The following is an 18,305-nucleotide window of genomic DNA, read 5'->3' on the forward strand; positions in this document are numbered from 1 at the left end:
TATAATACAATTCTAAAGAAGCACAGTAAGCTAATTACATTTGGGAGAAGACACAATTTAGAAGCTATAAAGATACAACCAGTAATAAGAAATCCTAGCTCCGAATTATGGCTCTCAATGCTCTTTACAGAATAAAACATTTGTTTTTGATTTCAGAAGTGGTTTGTATTCAACAATGTAAAATTTGTTTAAAGTTTCAATGGTTGTTCTCTTCCCTGCTCAGCAAATACTTGTATTAAATGCTTTTACAACATGCAAGATTATTGCAACCATAGGGTTGGGACTCCTTTGAGTTCTTCCCAATCAATAAAGTCTTTGCTCAGACTCAAAGTTGAAGGATTATGATCCAAATGCCCACTGACAAATGCCTGACCCTCAAAACAACTGTCTGTCAAGACAAAATATGAGATAATAAGAAGAAAAAAATTATAAAGGTCAAATCTTTGCTAGCATAGGTACGAAGCCTGTATAAAAGGAATCATCTCATAAAAATAGACTGAATTATTTAAACCAGCAGGACTCTGAGAACAGCTGATTTTTCAATACACTACTGCTCTTCAAAATGTGATAACCAACAGCACACAGCACACACATTAGGCTTGAGCTCTCTCACACGTGCTAAGAAATCTCTGAGTTTGAACAGTGCTAAAACTCCCTGCCTGATGATTACTTGGTAGAGCATCAGTCACTGCCAGTATAGCAGAGGGGTTACATACCTACACAGATCACACTCAAACTGCAGTAAAAACAACAAAAAGCAGCTATGAAGAGGAAGAGCTACACAAGGAAGAATTAGAAATATCACTTCTGCTAAAAATCAAACAGAAGAAAAACCACAAATCACCACATTATCCTTGGTGGCTGAAAACTAAAGCATAATTCCCCCAAGTATAGCTGGGGGTAATGCCTGGGACCCATAGGGCGATGCAGTATTGAGGCAGCATGTTCAGCTGGCAAGGCAAATGGCTCAACCACTACATGCTACCAGCATCCTCTGCTGGTTGACCCACTCAGCAGTGCCAGCCCCAAATTTCCAGGAATGGCAAGTTAAATGGCTCATGGTGAAGCATAGAAAGCAGCTCCAGGAGACGGTGCGACTCAAAACAAACACAAGACTCTGCTTCATGCCAGGCTTCTCAGAATTCCCAAAGACAGCAGGAAGGGTGTAAATGATCAGCTCTGTGACTCAGAAGACAGAGCAAATAAAACATTTGTACCTCACACATGACACCTGTTTTCCACCCTTTGCTTTTCAAGCTAGTCAGGTAGAGAACATTTAAAGACCCTTCAGTCAAGGCAAATGGCTTTGTGATAAGGAAAGCTGCCAAGTAAAACGTTATGCTTTTACCAGCTGTCACATCCAGAAACAGAAACAAGACCATTTTCACACTCATCAGTGAGTTAGGTAGAAAAGCAACCTAAATTGGAAGTGTGTGAGGAAAGCTATCATCTCAGGGTCTTAGCCAGGCAGGGATTGCAAGAACTTCCATGACTGGAGACACTAGACAAGCTGTTCAATTATCTACCAGCCAGTTCTCATGGCCAATACCGACATGATGACTGCAGCGAAAGAAGTTCAATCATAATTCTGGAATTACACAGGAGTGGAAAGACAGGGGAAAAATTACTGAATAAGCCTTTACCTCTGCTCGTTGCGTGCGGGGCAAAACCGACGACTTTTCAATGGCATAAACATCCACCAAGTAGAGACGCGCTCCTTGCTCCCTGTCCAAAATGGCAGCGGTCTGGATGACCCCAGTATGGCGCCCGATGGTGAAGAGGCGCCCAAGACTCTTATCTTCGCATCGAACGGAGACGATGTAATATTCCACCTGAGCTTCGGAGCCCCGCGGACTCGCCGCTTCGATAGATATCACATTTGTCCCAATGGGCTCACCTTCTTTTAAGATGGTTATGTATTTTGGCTGAGTGAAAACAGGCCCGTCAACCCCCTGCAGAATTATAGTCATTTCAGTGGTGGATTTTCTCCTTTCAGGGCCAAGATCCGTGGCAGAAACTATGAGATTGTATATGAGCTGAGAAGGCACCAAAGCTGACGCTACTCTTAAATCTCCGCTGTAGCGATCCACAATGAAAGTCTCAGTATCTCCATTAACTATTTCATATTCCACTTCTCCATTGGCACCCTCGTCAGGATCCGCAGCAATAATTGTCGTTAGGATGGAGCCGATCACAACCGAGGGGTCGGCTGCAAGGGCATTTTGTGATACGAACACGGGAACATTGTCATTTTGATCCGTCACCAAAATGGTCACGTTCTTCAGAGCGAATCGCCTGGTCTCCACAGGAACGGCCTGATCACTGGCTTTGACTGTTAACTCAAAGAGATTAGCAAACTCCCGATCTATTTCAGCATTGGTAAATATTGTCCCTTTCACTTCATCTATGCGGAAGTGATTACCCCTTGGCATCTGCTGGATGATTGCATACGTCAGCTGCCCGTTAATATCCGCATCCGGATCATGGGCAGTCACAGAAATGACAGAGCTACCAACAGGAACATTCTCAACAATCGATTTAAAGATGTCTCCTGGAGGAAAATTAGGAGGATTATCATTGAAATCTCTAACATGTATTACCACAGACATAGTAGATGACCGCGGTGGCCTTCCTTGGTCTTTCGCTGTTATATTTAGCTTATACAGAGATTGAGTCTCAAAGTCCAGTTTCTTTGCAAGAAAAATACTACCGGTGTTGGGACTGATGCTAAAGGTCCCGTGGTTGTTTGTCCCCGTAATACTATAGTGCAGGTCAGCATTGTCACCTGAATCAGAATCAGTGGCAGTGACAGATGACACAAGTTCACCAACCCTCATATTTTCCAAGACATCCACTAACAAGGTTGATTTAGGGAAGGAAGGACTGTTGTCATTTTCATCCAATACATCAATGCTCAACATGCAAGTTGAACTCAGGGAAACCTCTCCAGAGTCTACTGCTTGGATGACAAGGGAATATGACGCAGTAGCCTCATGATCTAGTTTGCCTACTAAGGTCACTTGGCCTGTGCTACTATCTATTGCAAACTGATTTTCTTCATTTCCCTTGATTACAGAGTAGTGAATCAATCCATTAACCCCTTCATCAACATCTGAGGCAGAAACTCTCAGCACCTGTGTCAGATTTGCTGCCAATTCTGATATAGTAGCTTGGTAGAGATCTTTCAAAAATTTGGGGGCATTATCATTGATGTCTTTCATGTAGATCTGTACAGTTGCCTGATCCTTTAGAGGCTTTGGCAACCCCTGATCTGTGGCTATTACTGTAAGACTAAATACTGCAGCTCCCCTCTGTCTCATAAGAGCTTCTCTGTCAAACTGATGAGTGCTTCTAATTTCCCCAGTTACTGTGTTCAGCTCAAAATCTGGCTGCAAATGCTCAAAGGAATACCTGACCTCACCATTTGGCCCGAAGTCTTTATCTACAGCATTTATTTTACCTACATATGATCCACCTCTCTGCTCCTCTTCAAAATAAAACACATAGTTAGTACTGTTGAACAGGGGCCTGTTATCATTTACATCCTCCAGAATCACAGTAACATTCACAGTAGCATTGAGTGGTTCTACTGCTCTATCAGAGGCAACAACCAGTAAAATATATCTTTCCTGAAGTTCACGGTCCAGTTCACTTTTTATATACAGCTGACCATCTGGGAATATGCCAAAGGCATCCCCAGCATTTCCTTCAATTATACTGTAAGCTATTTCACCGTTCACTCCCGAGTCTTTGTCGGAAGCCTGTACCTTAAAGAACCTGGAATTCACAGGCTCTGACTCCAAAATGGTAATTTCATAGGAAAGCTGGTCAAACACAGGCGGGTTATCATTTACATCATGGACAGAGACAGTCAGGATAAAGTTAGAGGACAGCTGCGGCACCCCCATATCCGAGGCCAGGATTTCAACTTGGTAAGACCCAGCATTTATGTCAAGTGGCCCTGTTAAGCTTATGGCACCAGTTTGTTCATTGATTGAAAACAAGCCCTTTGGGTTTTGCTTAAGGCTGTAAAGGACCACGCCGTTAACACCTTCATCAGGATCAAGAGCTTTGGCCTGGAATATGGTATGCCCAGCTTTCCAGTTCTCAACCACATTTACACTTTCCACAGCATGAATGAAGTGTGGGGAATTGTCATTTAAATCTTTGACAGTTATATTGACCACAGCATCGCCAGTTATCGCCCCACCACTAGCAACCACCTTCAGCTGGTAAAATGCTTGCTCCTCCCTGTCAATAATACTGGCTGTGGTGATCTGCCCCGTCGCTCTGTTGATGGCAAACATGCCCCTTTGGTCACCTGTCGTAATAAGGTAACTGATGTTGGTGTTGAGGTCCATGGTGGAAGCAAAAACAGTACCTACGTGGTAACCCAGGGCAACATTTTCAAAGACAACAAAACTGTACATGCCCTGGCTGAAAACAGGTGGGTTGTCCTGGGTGTCCAAGACAGTGATGGTGACAATGGCTTGGTTCTGCGACTGAAGATGGCCACCGTCAGTGGCCACGATCTGCAGCTGGTAAGCAGTTTTTTCCTCCCTGTCAAGGGCTATTTTTGTTGTGATGACCCCTGTCTGGCCATGGACCTGAAACCTGGAGCTATCTCCAGCTGAGATACTGTAGCTGACTGTCCCATTGGGTCCCAGATCAGGATCTGTGGCAGACACCGTGGTCACGTATGTTCCAGCTGGTTCGTTCTCTTGGATATGGGCAAAATATTGAACGGGGTAAAACACGGGGCTATTGTCATTCACATCCAGGACAGTCACATTAACTCGGGCTATTGAAGAAAGGGGAGGAGTGCCTAAATCAGTGGCCAAGACCTGCAGAGAGAAGTAAGACTGCTCCTCCCGGTCCAGCTGCGAGATGGTGCTGAGTTTGCCAGAAACAGGATCCAAGCGAAAAATCTGGCGAGGGGTCACAGATGAGGGGCCAACTGCTACCAGTGCTGGTTCAGCTTCCTGCAGGGAGAAGCGGACAGTCCCATTGTCCCCCAGGTCCCCATCAGCAGCACTCAGGACAAGGAGCTCAGTTCCTGATGGGGAGTTTTCAGCCAGGGACACCTGGTAGCCCTCGGGTTGACTGAAGCGAGGTTTGTTGTCATTGACATCCAGGATGGTCACCACGAGCTGTGCATAGGAGAACTTGGGCTGCACGCCCTGGTCACGGGCACTGATGTTAAGCACCACCTGAGAAGCAGTCTCCCGGTCCAGCCTGCTGGAGATGGATGTGCCTGCAGCATGTCCGGCACTGCTGCCCTCGGGGCCAGCTGTGGTGACCAGCCCGCTGTGCTCACTGATGCGAAACCAGCCGAGCTCATTGCCCGAGACGATGCTGTATTTGAGGTTGGCATTGAGGCCCGAGTCACGGTCCGTGGCACTCAGGCCCCGCACGTAACTGCCCAGGGGTACCTCCTCACTGATGTTCACCCTGTAGACTGACTGCCCAAAGACAGGTGGGTGGTCATTAATGTCATTCACAAAGATCACCAGGCTGGCTACTGAGGAGCGGCTCACGGGAGCTGCCACGGCCCCGTCAGGAGAAAAGCCAGAAGTGGGAGACCCTGGAGGTGGCGGTGGGGCCCCATAGTTATCCGCCACTGCCACGGTAAGGTTATAGGCTGGGATGCGTTCCCGGTCCAATGCAGCTGCTACCTTTATAAGGCTGAGGTTGGGTACCTTACTGCTGTGCACCTCAAAGTGCCGCTGCTCATTTCCCGCCAGGATCGACACTGAGATGTTCCCGTTGGCTGCGGGGGAGTCGGCATCGCTCACCGTCAGCAGGGCCACCACAGTGCCAGGGGCCGCATTCTCATCCACAGAGGCAAACCGGGACGTGGCCGGGAAGTAGCGGAACTTCACCCTGGGCTCGTTGTCATTGACATCGAGCAGGCGGATGAGGGCCTCGGCCCGGCCGCTCAGCGCCGGCACCCCTCGGTCCATGGCCTGGACTGTCAGTGAGTACTCCTGTCGCACCTCATAGTCCAAGCGCTCACGGATGCGGATCACTCCGCTCTCAGGGTCCACCTCAAACGGGAGGCTGCCAGCCCCATCCCCACCACCACTGCCACTGCCATCACCTCCTTCCAGGCGGTAGCGAATGTCAGCATTGGTGCCTTCATCAGCATCAGCTGCAGTGACCTGGAGAACACTGGCCCCAACAGGTGCATCCTCAGGCACTCGTGCCTGGTAAAGCGTCTGGCTGAAGATGGGGGGGTTGTCATTGATGTCCTGGACAGTGACGTTGACCTGCAGGTACCCTCGCCGACGGGGCTCCCCCTTGTCCTCCACCTGCACCAACAGCTGGTAGGTGGGGGTGGCCTCCCGGTCCAGCCCTCCACGGGAAACCAGGTGCAAGAAAGCTCCTTCACCGCTGGGGTTGAGGGTGATGTTGAGGCGGAAGCGGCCCTCCTCATTGCCGGCCACAATCCGATAGGAGCCGTGGTCTACACCATTGGTGCCACTGTCGGCATCGGTGGCTGTGTCCAGGATAAGCTGGCGCCCGCTGCCCGTGTCCTCCTTGAAAGTCACCACGATGGACGGGTCGGGGAAGACGGGCGCGTTGTCATTGAGGTCGAGCACCAGGACGCGCACCTCGCTGGGGTAGGTGGGCTGGCTGGAGAGCACCACCAGGTCCACCACGTCGCTGGCCAGGCTCTCGCGGTCGATGGTGGCGCGGGTGTGCAGGGCGCCCGAGGTGGCGTTGATGGCGAACAGGTCGTGGTGCTCGCTCAGGCGGTAGGTGAAGCCGGGCCGGGTGGCGATGGTGCCCACCCAGGTGCCGGGCGGCTGCTCCTCCAGCACCTGGAACACCTGGCGCGGCTCGGCGGCGGCGCTCCCCAGCGGCGGCAGCAGCGACAGCAGCAGCGACAGCAGCAGCGGCGGCGGAGCCCCGCGGGCGGCGGCGGCGGGGCGGCCCATGGCGACCCGGGGGCGCAGCGCCCCGAGCCGGGGGCCCGGCGCCGCCGCTGCTTCCGCCGCTCCCGCTCCCCTCCCTGCCGCCTCTCTGCTCACCCGCGGACGCTCCGCTCCGGGCGCGGACGGCAGCGGACCCGCCGCGCTCACGGGACGCTCCGGCTCTGCCTCTGCCGCCGCCGCTCCTCCCGCCGCCGCTCCGGGGCTGGGGGGCGGCCGGGGGCTCCGCGCCGCATCGCCGCTCAGCAGCCGCCGCCGCTACCGCCGGGGGCCCCGCGCCCCGCCGCTGCCCCGCGCTGGCCGCCGCCCCGCTGGCATTCCCGGGCGCTCGGCGGCGGAGCGGGTCCCGAACGCGCGGCCGACCGGACCCAACTTTGCCCGGCGCTCATGGATCCCGGCCCTCTTGACGCCCGGGGCCGGCTCCCCCCACGGGCGCCCATTGGCCGCCGCGCCGCCAGCGACCCTCCCACCGCCCGCCCCCCGCACCTGAGGGGCCGCCCCGGCGGGGACCGGGACGGCCGGGCGGGAGGGGAGGGGACTGGGTGTCCGCCCGGCAGCGCCGGGATGGAGGCGCGGGTCCCCTCCCGAAGCGCTCCCGCCTGGAGCGAGGAGGGACCGGGGACCCCCGGGCGGGATGCCCCGCGCACCGAGGGATGTGGCGGCGGCGGGCGCGGCGCCGCCTCTCACTTTTACAGCAGTTGGTGAAGGAACTCCGTGGCCCCGTTATCCCGGGAGATGCTCTGCCGCTCCTCCCGCTCCTCCCGCGGGCCCGGAGCGCCCTCTGCTGTCGTGCCGCGCGCGGCAGCGGTGAAACACGACAGGAATGCGCGAGTGTCCCCAGGAAACTCTGTCCTCGACCGACCGAAAGTCCCCAACATCCCGCTTCCCAAAAAGGCGGTGCGTGTAAATAACAAGGAAAGCCCCTAATCCCATCTCCCCGCGGTGCCGCTGGAAGTAAGAGTTTTGATTTGGCATGTGTTGACCTTTGAATACAAGCTGGGGTGTAAACACAAACCTGCAGACGGCAATTAAGCTGACAATGTAAATCCTGCGTGGCCACGTAGCAAATCAGCAAATGTAGAGTTTATTTATCCTTGTGAGAGAGTTAATGAACCTGGCAGTGGATTTTTCAGCGTGGAAAAGCCGGAGAAGTGAGAAAAGAGGGAGGAGAGGATAGAGGAGTGTGTGAGGATAAGGTGTCAAAGGCAGTTAGTTCTCCCTTAGTCTCCTGGATATGATGAAAAAAGGGATTTCAAATAAACATTAGCAGCAGTCTTGACTGGAAGCAGTTAGTAAGGAAGAAGCAGTGGTTCCTGTCCCCGGATGGTATTGCCATCTAACACAAAGAGATACTTCGGGACAACAGCTCCTGAAAATCCCTGTTTCCTTTAGAGATGGAGCCTCACATCCACGACCAGCCCCCTCCCCTGTGGATGCCGCAGCCAGCTGTGAGGTACGGTGAGGCTGGGGAGCCTTGTGCTGCCCTCCCTCCATGGGACCCTGTGCCAGTGCTGTTGTCGCGGGGAATCTTTCCTTTGGGTCACAGTATTTAGTTTTGCACTTTTCAATGTCTGCTACCGACCCCGAGAAGGACTTTTGACCTCAAAGTGCTCTGCTTTTCCAAGCTGCACTAGTTCAGTAGGAACTAGCAAGTTATCTACAAAAAAAAAGTGCTAACACCTCCCGCGCTCTTGGAAGGAGCTGGACAGTAAATCGATGCGACAACTAAGAACTGATCGTCAGTCCTGTCTGCCTGCCTGGATCCATAACGCTGTTAAGGTCTGCACCAGTTCTTTGATATTTAACTCCACCTACAGGCGGGCATCGACCCTTGCCTGCAGCGAGCAATTCGCTGCGTCTTCTCGAGAGCATAGAAAGGTGACTTCTCTACTTGTATTACAAAATTGCCCCTAGTTTATAGAATCAGCAAAAAACAACAGTAATACTAAATTCAGAAAGAAATAAGATTATAAGGGTTGGAGGGGGAGGATTACCAACATAAGTTAACATCAACCCTCACTAGAATAGATCTTCGAGCATTTCAGCACATCTTAATCACTGGAGTTTTTTCCTCTGTACATGGGATTTTTCACATCTGCTAAATTTGATCTCCAAATCAAAAATACAGCACTGAGAAACATTCTGACACCCCCTGAAAGAACTTTGATCCTTTCCCTAATGAATAGGTCAGAATGAATCATTAACCAAGTATTTTATGTGTGGAACAGGCACAGTCTTGTTCTGACATTGTTCAAACTTTTCTGTGCCCACAGTTTGTGCTTCCCTCTGGGTTCTTCTCTCAAATCTCAAAATTAGAAATGCTGCTACACAAGTACGCAAATTCAAATACATGAAAGCACAACATCAGCCTTTTCATTGCTGTACATTTCAGGTAAGCAAAATGGCTAAAATTCCGAAAAAAAACCCAGGAGAATATCTAGACAATAGGTTTCAAAGCACAAGGTTTATGCTGCTCTAGCCACTCGTAAATAATGTCTGTCAATATTAGATACCAGAATTATGATGTGTGCCCCTTGCATTATAGTACCAGAAAATGATACATTGCAAAATTTTGCAACCCACATGAGAATGAATCAAACAATATCTGGGGTTTTTTTGTTTACAGGCCATGTAATTTAATATTTGGAATTATATCTATGATATGATGACTGTAAATATTGACAAGTTGTTTCAGAAACAGAATTTTCTTAAGCCTTTTGTAGCCATAAATGTAAAGCAGGCCTTGGTGTATTTCTAGATATGAGCCACCCACAAAAGAAAACCCCCACTCCTTAAATTCCTGAAGTGTTTCCATATATCAAAAATTGCATTTCATAGGGTTCAGAAAGTAATGGTTTTTTAAATTAAAATGTTTACAAAAAGTTATAAAAAACCTACAGACAATTTCCAGTTACCAAAACTATTTCAGGAAAAGTTTTTTTATATAACTTTCTCATTGCAGCTGTATTATATTTTTAATGTGAGCTATTTTAAATGTAGCCAAACTTAGAAGATGCTTTAAAAACAACTGTACTTGTTTTCTAAAAAAAAAAAAAAGTTGTTTTAATGACTAAGAAAAAGCCCATTGAAATTGAAGCGGCTATGGTAGATTTTAAGCAACAGAAACCTGCATATGCTGTCACTGGTACTGTCAGCAAGATGTATTTTAAATGAGTTAATGGAACAGTGCAATACATCCCTCAGGATCCAGCCTCTTCTCTGTCGCTGCTCCGATTTTGCTTCATGAAAGATGAACAATTTGTTTATCTGAAGATTAGGGTGTGACTGTCACAAACACTGGCTTATTTCTACGTATCAGTGGTAAAAAGACAGTCTAGGACAGAAGAAAACAAAACCAAAACCCCAAAAGACAAGTGTTTGGCAGCCATAGGGTCATCCCCAGTGGCTCCCAAGTCCAAGTCTTGCCAAGCACCTCAGATGAGACCAGAGCTGCTGCAGTGAGAACTCCCATCCTACCTTGTGGAAGAGTAGTTATGAGGAATTTGGTGGTGTTGGAAGCAGGAAAGAAATCATTCATCAGCCCCAGGAGATTTTGTCCCTGTTATTCAGGCTGAAACAAAACAAACTTGCTGGAACAGGTTGCCCAGAGAAGCTGTAGATGCCCCAGCCCTGGAAGTGTTCAAGGCCAGGTTGGATAGGGCTTTGAGCAGGCTGGTCTAGAGGAAGCTTGCCCTGAAAGAGAGGTCTTAAAATTCAGGGGAACTCCCAAAATTCTTCCCTGAAGCCAAATGGAAACTTTACATGTAGATCTGTTTCCCCTTTGCAGATCTTACAGCCTGTGAGTAAATAATGACAGAGAGACCTCCTGAGCCAACTTCTAGTTCACATTACATTATCCTAAGTTAGAAATAGCTCTGCTCATTTCAGTGTTGGTACATCAGCATAAGTATGGCTTGAGTTTTAACTCCTTTTAGATTAACACAAATAAACTCAGAGTTAGCTGTGCTAAGAAGTGCTGGGCCACTCATAACTTGTGAGAATGAAAATAAAGTGAAGAAAAGGTCATTTTGCACTTTTTGTCTTGCCTCCAGCTCTGTTGATAACACAGCCCAACACTTCATCAGGCTTTCACCTCCAGATACAGGGAAAGCAATCTAATCCCAACACTGTCCAGCTCACACTCCACTGCAAAGTCTTAATAATGACCTCAGTGTCCAGTGTCAACAGATCAACACATCTGGCTGTGATGTTTGATGTGTTTCCAATGCTGTTTTGCCCAAAGTGGGCAATGATGCTGCTGAAATGTTGTACTGGAAGGCACAGAAAGTAGAGAAGCAAGTGGAGGGCTAATGAATGAAATGAAAAGCATTATGGGGGAATAAAAAGTTTTTAAGCAAGTTTTTTACCCTTGGTTAGCTAAATGAAAATTGAATTTCTACCTGTTATTTCACACAGCCGTCAGAGGTCTCAGGCTTACAATTGGATATCGACAGGCAGAGAATTTTATTCTGCAGCCAGAATAGGAACTGGTTATGAATTCGTCAGATCTGCCAGGTAGGTTTCTGTGTTTTGTATTTGATGAGCTGAAGGTGAGAGCACAGAAGCTCTGTTTGATGCACAGCGCTCCTGAGCAATGCGAGACTTGGTACTGGGCATTTTCATTATTTCTTGCAGGCAGTTGGAATTCTGCCCATGGCTCTAGGAAGATATTCCTGTACCCCTACCTGCAGTAATCCATTTGCTTCTCATCATCACTGGATTGGGGAATGCTGTAGTCAGGAAATTAGGCGTCTTAAAAACAATCTCAGTGTGTCCCAGAGATATACCAACAGGTCCCCTCTCAGTGTGAGCTATGCTCCTTGTTCCCGTATACACAACTTAATGATATATTAAAATGCATTTTGGTCTGATTTCAGCTTCCCAGTAAGAAAAGACAACCAATAGTGCAGCTTGTCTGAGGACACAACTATTCATTTTTCTGTTTTCATATGGTGTGTGCTGTATCTCAGTCAAACAACATTCCAAATTACTCTGAATAACTGACTTTGCATTTTGCTACACTACATACTTTGCTGTCAGCTGGTGATTTTATCAGACAACTTTATTTCCTTCTAGACCACTGATAGAGATCTGGAATGCTATGTGACCAAGACTATGCAGTTCCTGGCAGAGCCACTAAAAACACCTTAACAGAATTAGGATAATTCAGTAACTAATTTTTTGAGGTCTGTCAGTCCACTTGTGTCAGTGTATTGAACACAGACTGCTTTCTGAGTGGAGATATTTTATCAGCATTCAAACAGGATTAAGTTAAATGCTGTAAAGAATCCTTGTATCACTACTCCCAAAAACCAATCTCAAAATCAATTTTTATTAGTTAAATAAACCCCTATTTTTAAATACATTACAAACCAGCTTGGCAGTCATTGCTTTCATTCTGTGCTTGCACACCAGAGGACTGTACGATTGACAGCAGATTAACCAGATTGTCCTCTCCAGCCTGTGCAGTAGTGATAATATTTGACTGTCTTTTAGTATTTCATTGATGTTGCTCAGGCACATGGTGTGATTCTTGGGGCTGTCCTGGTCAGGGCCAGGGGTAGAACTATGATTATCCTTGTGGGTCATTTCCAATTCATGATATTCTGTGATTCTAGAATTCTAAGAATCAAATTCCTTGACAATTGTGAACATCCATAAAGTAGCCCAAACGATCAGGCTTCAGATCTGTTTATCACAGGCACATTTTGGAATCTACTTTTCCCTAGAAGTGTTATTTCTAGGCCCTACCTAGACTAGCACAGTAATCAGAAATTCTAGGTCGTACAATAAAATTGTGGATTTCCCATGATAAAATTCGATCACAATGGGGGGTTTTATAATCATGTTCTGTTAAATATACAGTTGCAAAGGACAAGAATTTCCCACCTTATCTTACCAGCTTGTCATTCAGTTTCTTGATTTTCTACAATATTTTCCTAGCTTTTTATCTGAAAATGAATTTGTTTTATTCCTCTGGCTCATCTGAGACATTTCTTTCTTGAGAGAGTGCAGCATCTGCTTGATGAATGAGTAAATCTAATCTTTTTTGGTTCTCTTACTGGACTTTTTCTCTATTGGTTCCTTTTACTAATTACATTCAAAGTTTTAACACCACTTTGTATTTCAGTTAGGGACAGATAGAGTGGAAAACACCTTTGTTCCATCTTTTTCTCCCTTGATGTTACATGAATGAAATATTTCCATAGTATTTTTCTCAAGATACAGTTTAGCAGTCACTGAGGCAGAATAATGTTGATTTAAATCAATAGGTATTGAACCCTTCCTTTTCATTATTATTCTGCATAAAAACGGGGGTCTGACTAGAGACAGTCAAGCGACAGGTGAGTTAAAAATCTGCTTTTCACTGGTTACAGAAGTTATGGTCAGGTATTTCTCCCTCCCCTTGATGTATTCATGCACTTGGCTCCTACCAAGGCTGCAAGGGATAAAAAAACTAAACATGGCATGTCATTTGAGTTTGACTTGTTCTGACACTAAATAATTTAGACTGGGATAGTCATAATGTGTTCCTGAGAATCACATCAACCCAGATGGGGAGAGCAGCAGAATCAGACCTTGTGTGCCTGATTCAGTTCTCAGTTGCCTTCCCAGTCACACTAATGACAGCTGAATTGGACTTTTGATATTTATCACTTAATAGACTTGCTGTGCTTAGAAAAAGAACATTAAAGTGTTTTTCCAGCCATGTTTTATAGCCTAGAAATATACTGGTCTGAACTTAGTAGTTTTATTTTTCAACACCTGTCTGCAACAGCATGTTTTCTTTTTCCTTTAACAGCTAGAGCACTCAGCAGTGCTCTTAACTGTATATTGTGGCTGTGGCTTTTTTTTTTTTTAAATTAAGGTGATTTTTTTAGTAGCTCATAGCCTGGCTGTTTGTGAAAACCTGTTGAAGTCAGCAGCTGCCACATAAAAATGGTTTTAAAGGTTTTAAAAAGGTTTTAAAAAAACATCCGCTACAATTCAAGTGTAAAATTCAGAGTTATTTCACTCAAAGTAAGATTCCCATCAAATGAACAGATGAATCCCATCACTTCTGAACAGAAAAAGAAAGAAAAAAGCTCCCATAAAAAAAACCCACCTCACAAAAACCTCTAAACAAGTACAAATCCTGCAGTTCCAACACAAAACTGTACTGATCTCTGGCACTTAAGGACAACTTAACTGGCTAGTTAAGAAAGAAAGAAAAGGAATCTCAAAGCAATTACTATTGCTTCTTTTTTGTTCACTTCTTTCTTTTAAGTGCTCTTATTTCTTTGTCACAAGATTTAAAAACCTAAATTGCAACAGAAGGCTTGCATCATTCTCTTTTCTATTTTCACAGAAAAACTTCCATGAATCGAGTTAGAAATTCATAAAATAACTGGGAAATACTGTAATATATGGAATGTATACATATTGTTATGGCTTGGAAAGCCAGGAATGGAGAGAATGAATTTTAAAAAAAGAAAAGGAAGGAAGGAAGAAAAGAAGGAAGGAAGGAAAGAAAGAAAAAGAAGGAAAGAAGAAAGAAAGAAAGAAAGAAAGAAAGAAAGAAAGAAAGAAAGAAAGAAAGAAAGAAAGAAAGAAAGAAAGAAAGAAAGAAAGAAAGAAAGAAAGAAAGAAAGAAAGAAAGAAAGAAAGAAAGAAAGAAAGAAAGAAAGAAAGAAAGAAAGAAAGAAAGAAAGAAAGAAAGAAAGAAAGAAAGAAAGAAAAAGAAAGAAAGAAAGAAAGAAAGAAAGAAAGAAAGAAAGAAAGAAAGAAAGAAAGAAAGAAAGAAAGAAAGAAAGAAAGAAAGAAAGAAAGAAAAAGAAAGAAAGAAAGAAAGAAAGAAAGAAAGAAAGAAAGAAAGAAAGAAAGAAAGAAAGAAAGAAAGAAAGAAAGAAAGAAAGAAAGAAAGAAAGAAAAAGAAGAAAGAAAGAAAGAAAAAGAAAAAGAAGGAAAGAAAGAAAGAGAAAGAAGAAAGAAAGAAAGAAAAAAGCTTTAATTGTATTTTGTTCATAGAATTCAGCTTAGTCATAAAAAAAGCCCCTCAAAAACCCTAACAGTGCTTTCAGCTATTTTAGACTGACAAACTTAATAAGATGGTTTTGATACTGAAACTGTAGTTTCCTGGGAGCCCACAAGGTGGTAGAGTTCAGCTGAGGAGAGAATCTATGCCGAATTACTATTGCCTGGACCGTGAACACGAAGTTAATAACTAGTTGAAAGTGCTAATTTTGCTATGACCCAGAAACTCAAATAACTATTTTTATTTTTTTTTTTAGCTTTTCGTTTCTGGCTTAGTCTTGGTTTTCTATTTGAATGAATGCACCTCACTAATGCTTCAAGCATCTCTATTCCATACTCTGGATGGAGTTTAGTTCAGCAAGTATTGACAGCGAGACATTGGGAAAACAGATTATTTGTCTAGAATGCAGTAAATCTGTAATACAGCTTAGTACAGCTGTACACAGTTACTGTGAAGCTGCTGGACCTTTACTCAGCCTTCACTGAACAAAGCAACCTGTCTAAATCAGAAATACAACCTATTATGCAGTAAAACAGCTCTGCAGTGCTACAAATCTGGAAGTTAAATCTGCTCTTTGGAGTCCAACAGATTTACTAGTCTCCCTGATGCTAAGTGGTGCTTTACTGACTCTCTTGTCGTGATTCCAGCAGTTCAAGAAAGAGAAATAAAGTACCTACAACATTTCAAGTGCAGTTTTTGAAGAAGTAAACCCATTAATGTCAAAATCACTTGGAGCTCAGAAGAATAAAATTTTGGTATAAACTTGGATTACAGTGGCAGCTACTTTAGCGTGGATATGATTAGAGGATAAAGCAAGAAAAGCTAGGAAAAAGTGTGTCTAGAAACAATTTTAGGCATACAGTACCATAATTGCTATGTTTTCAAGGCCTGTCTCTACCAGTCATTGCACTGCTGATATGAAAGCATCATGCAAAAGCAAGTCCCAGTATCCTGAAATCCTCTGGCCAGATGCTGTGGAGAAAGCCATAAAAGTCCTCCTAAACCAGCCTAAAGCTCTACCTTGGCTCTTTTGAGAAAGCTTTGCTTACTGCTGCCTATAAACTCAGATAAACGAGCTCATATTGAGCTGTTGATGCAGTGACAGCTTATTAGCCCCTGACAGTGACAGCCCCGGCTCATCACCTACTCAGACTCATCTTTACTCAAGCCAAGATGCTAATAGGTAATAAACTGTGAAGAAACAGCAGGAACTGAATTTAAGTAACGGGCAGTATCTGCATAACATTCAGAAATGTGTACTCTCTATAGGGGGGGAAAATAAAAGCAATCACCTTCCTCAAGTTTTTTAAAAAAATATTAAGAAAAACTGTGAAGCAATACTGTACTGAGCAGTGGGAGTTGTAAGTGGTCCATAGCCTTATCCTACATCTCCTTAAAGCAAATTATTATATTTCACACTTGATAAAGAAATAAAGATCTCAGAATTGAATCAGGCTTGGAATAGCACAGAACAAGACTATTATGACTCTACTGTTAGTATCATTTGGTGATTTACTAGGAAGACTTTTTGATACTCAAAGGAAAAACCTTGGAGCTTTTTGTCTGTGCAGAAGGTGAAATACATCATGTTTTGTGTTAATTAAACATTTAATTTTTCACTGGTGAAGTAACTAAGGTAGAACTTAATACTTTTACAGAAATTGCCAGTAATATTAAAATTCTAACATATTTTGAAGGGACCCTAAGGGTAGGGCATAGTCACTTTATATCACTACTTAATGTCATCCTGAAAACTACTTTCATTACACTAAGATGAAATATAGCAAACTGAGTGGAAGCTGGAACTCACATCAGGTGAAAATAAATGAGGAATGATTACTTATTGCCATAGAGGCAGATGGAATTCTGTGGCATCCCATAATTTTGACTGCCCATGGAAGGGACATAAATGGGAACCTGAGAGGGTCCCCTGGGAGGGACACTGGTGATGCTGTGGCAGTGCCACGGCCCTTCGTGTGCCAGCTCCCTACTCTCCCTGCAGGGCTGCAAACACCTCTTTCAAGGAAAACCGATGCAGGATTTCAGGAGCTTTGACCTTTGCAATAGGCCTGTTGTAGTGGGATGATGTCCACTGGGGATAACTAGGCAGTTTGCATCCCTGAAACAATAGTGGACTTCCTGAGGAAGAGCCACATAACACCCTTTGCACTCACATTTTCAAGACTGGCTTCATGAAAAAGGAAAGAAATGTTTCCTTAAGGAAAGGAGTGGCTGAGCCCTGAGAAAAGTCCTGAGCAAAGATTGAGAGCCACTTTCTCCTGCAACCCCCATCCTGGTTGCAGCACACACCTCACAACACGTTAAATGCCAACAGCTGCTCTTGGGAACAGACATCTGAGAAGAAATAAGTAAATTCTGATTAGCCTAATATTTCTCTGGCCTTTCTATACAGAGCTGTCCCTTAAGGCATAAGAGGAATTTGATAATACCAAGATGACAGGTTAACCTGGGTTTGGGCAAAATAAGACCTTTCTCTTGAACTGTGTTCAAAATGTTCATGGCGAAGATGTCGGAGAGCTGGAACACCTTGGATCAAATGCAGCAAGAGTTGAAACCTCCCCTGAATAGAGAGCAAAGTCCCTCCAAGGCTCTTTGATGTCCCAGGTTTCAGGTTGTTAGAAACTTTAATAATAAACCTCTCTGGTATGCATAATTTCACACAGATATATGTATGTGTGTGTGTCTGTCAGGGAATGAAACGGCAACAGGAACAGAAAATGAGAAAAAGGAAAATGAACCCTGCAAGTATTTCTTTTACACCACTTCAATATTTGAAATGATCTTTGAGTGGGAATGACTAAAATTTCTGCCATGATTTTCCTTAGGGAATACATAATTTACAGACTGCAGTATACATGGTGCATTATTTCAGAATAAAGGCTGTCTTGACTAGCTGGTAGTACAGGATCCCCTATCTTAGCAAGGGTGGAGGTTTTATTTGTAGTCAACCTGCATTTGAGGCTAAGCTGCTTCACTTTCTTGAGGAATCACTATCCATTCCATTTGACCCATCCTCTGTTTCACAATTGTCTGCTTCCATTTAATTTTGAGGTAATGAGAATGGCCACACACACACACTTAAAATGTTTCTGTCAATGTTTCTGTTATTGTGACCCTAATGAAAAGCTGAAAGCTATTCATTAGTCACCATTCCAGGGCACGGTAGGAAAGAGGCACAACACATGAAAACAAACATAACTAAACAAACTAACATACCTCATTCCTTCTCACAATGCACTGAAAGTAGAGGGTCCCTTAGCCAGCCGAGTCTGCTCCCAGAGCAGGAACAGCATGTGCTTAGCCATGGGGAGGCGCTGCAGGTTTCTAAAATTGAG

At 45.0% G+C, this 18,305-nt stretch overlaps 1 protein-coding gene across 1 annotated transcript; it reads right to left on the reverse strand.

Moving 5' to 3' along the window:
* Positions 1-1,223: 1,223 nt before the first annotated feature.
* LOC135408370 (protocadherin Fat 4-like) lies at positions 1,224-6,965 on the reverse strand. Its single transcript, XM_064643554.1, has one exon. It carries the CDS (start codon positions 6,939-6,941, stop codon positions 1,581-1,583), a length of 5,361 nt encoding a protein of 1,786 aa, XP_064499624.1. The 5' UTR covers positions 6,942-6,965; the 3' UTR covers positions 1,224-1,580.
* Between the last annotated feature and the right edge of the window lie 11,340 nt (positions 6,966-18,305).

This window comes from Pseudopipra pipra, unplaced genomic scaffold (genome assembly GCF_036250125.1).
Source record: "Pseudopipra pipra isolate bDixPip1 unplaced genomic scaffold, bDixPip1.hap1 HAP1_SCAFFOLD_377, whole genome shotgun sequence".
NCBI classification, from domain to species: domain Eukaryota; kingdom Metazoa; phylum Chordata; class Aves; order Passeriformes; family Pipridae; genus Pseudopipra; species Pseudopipra pipra.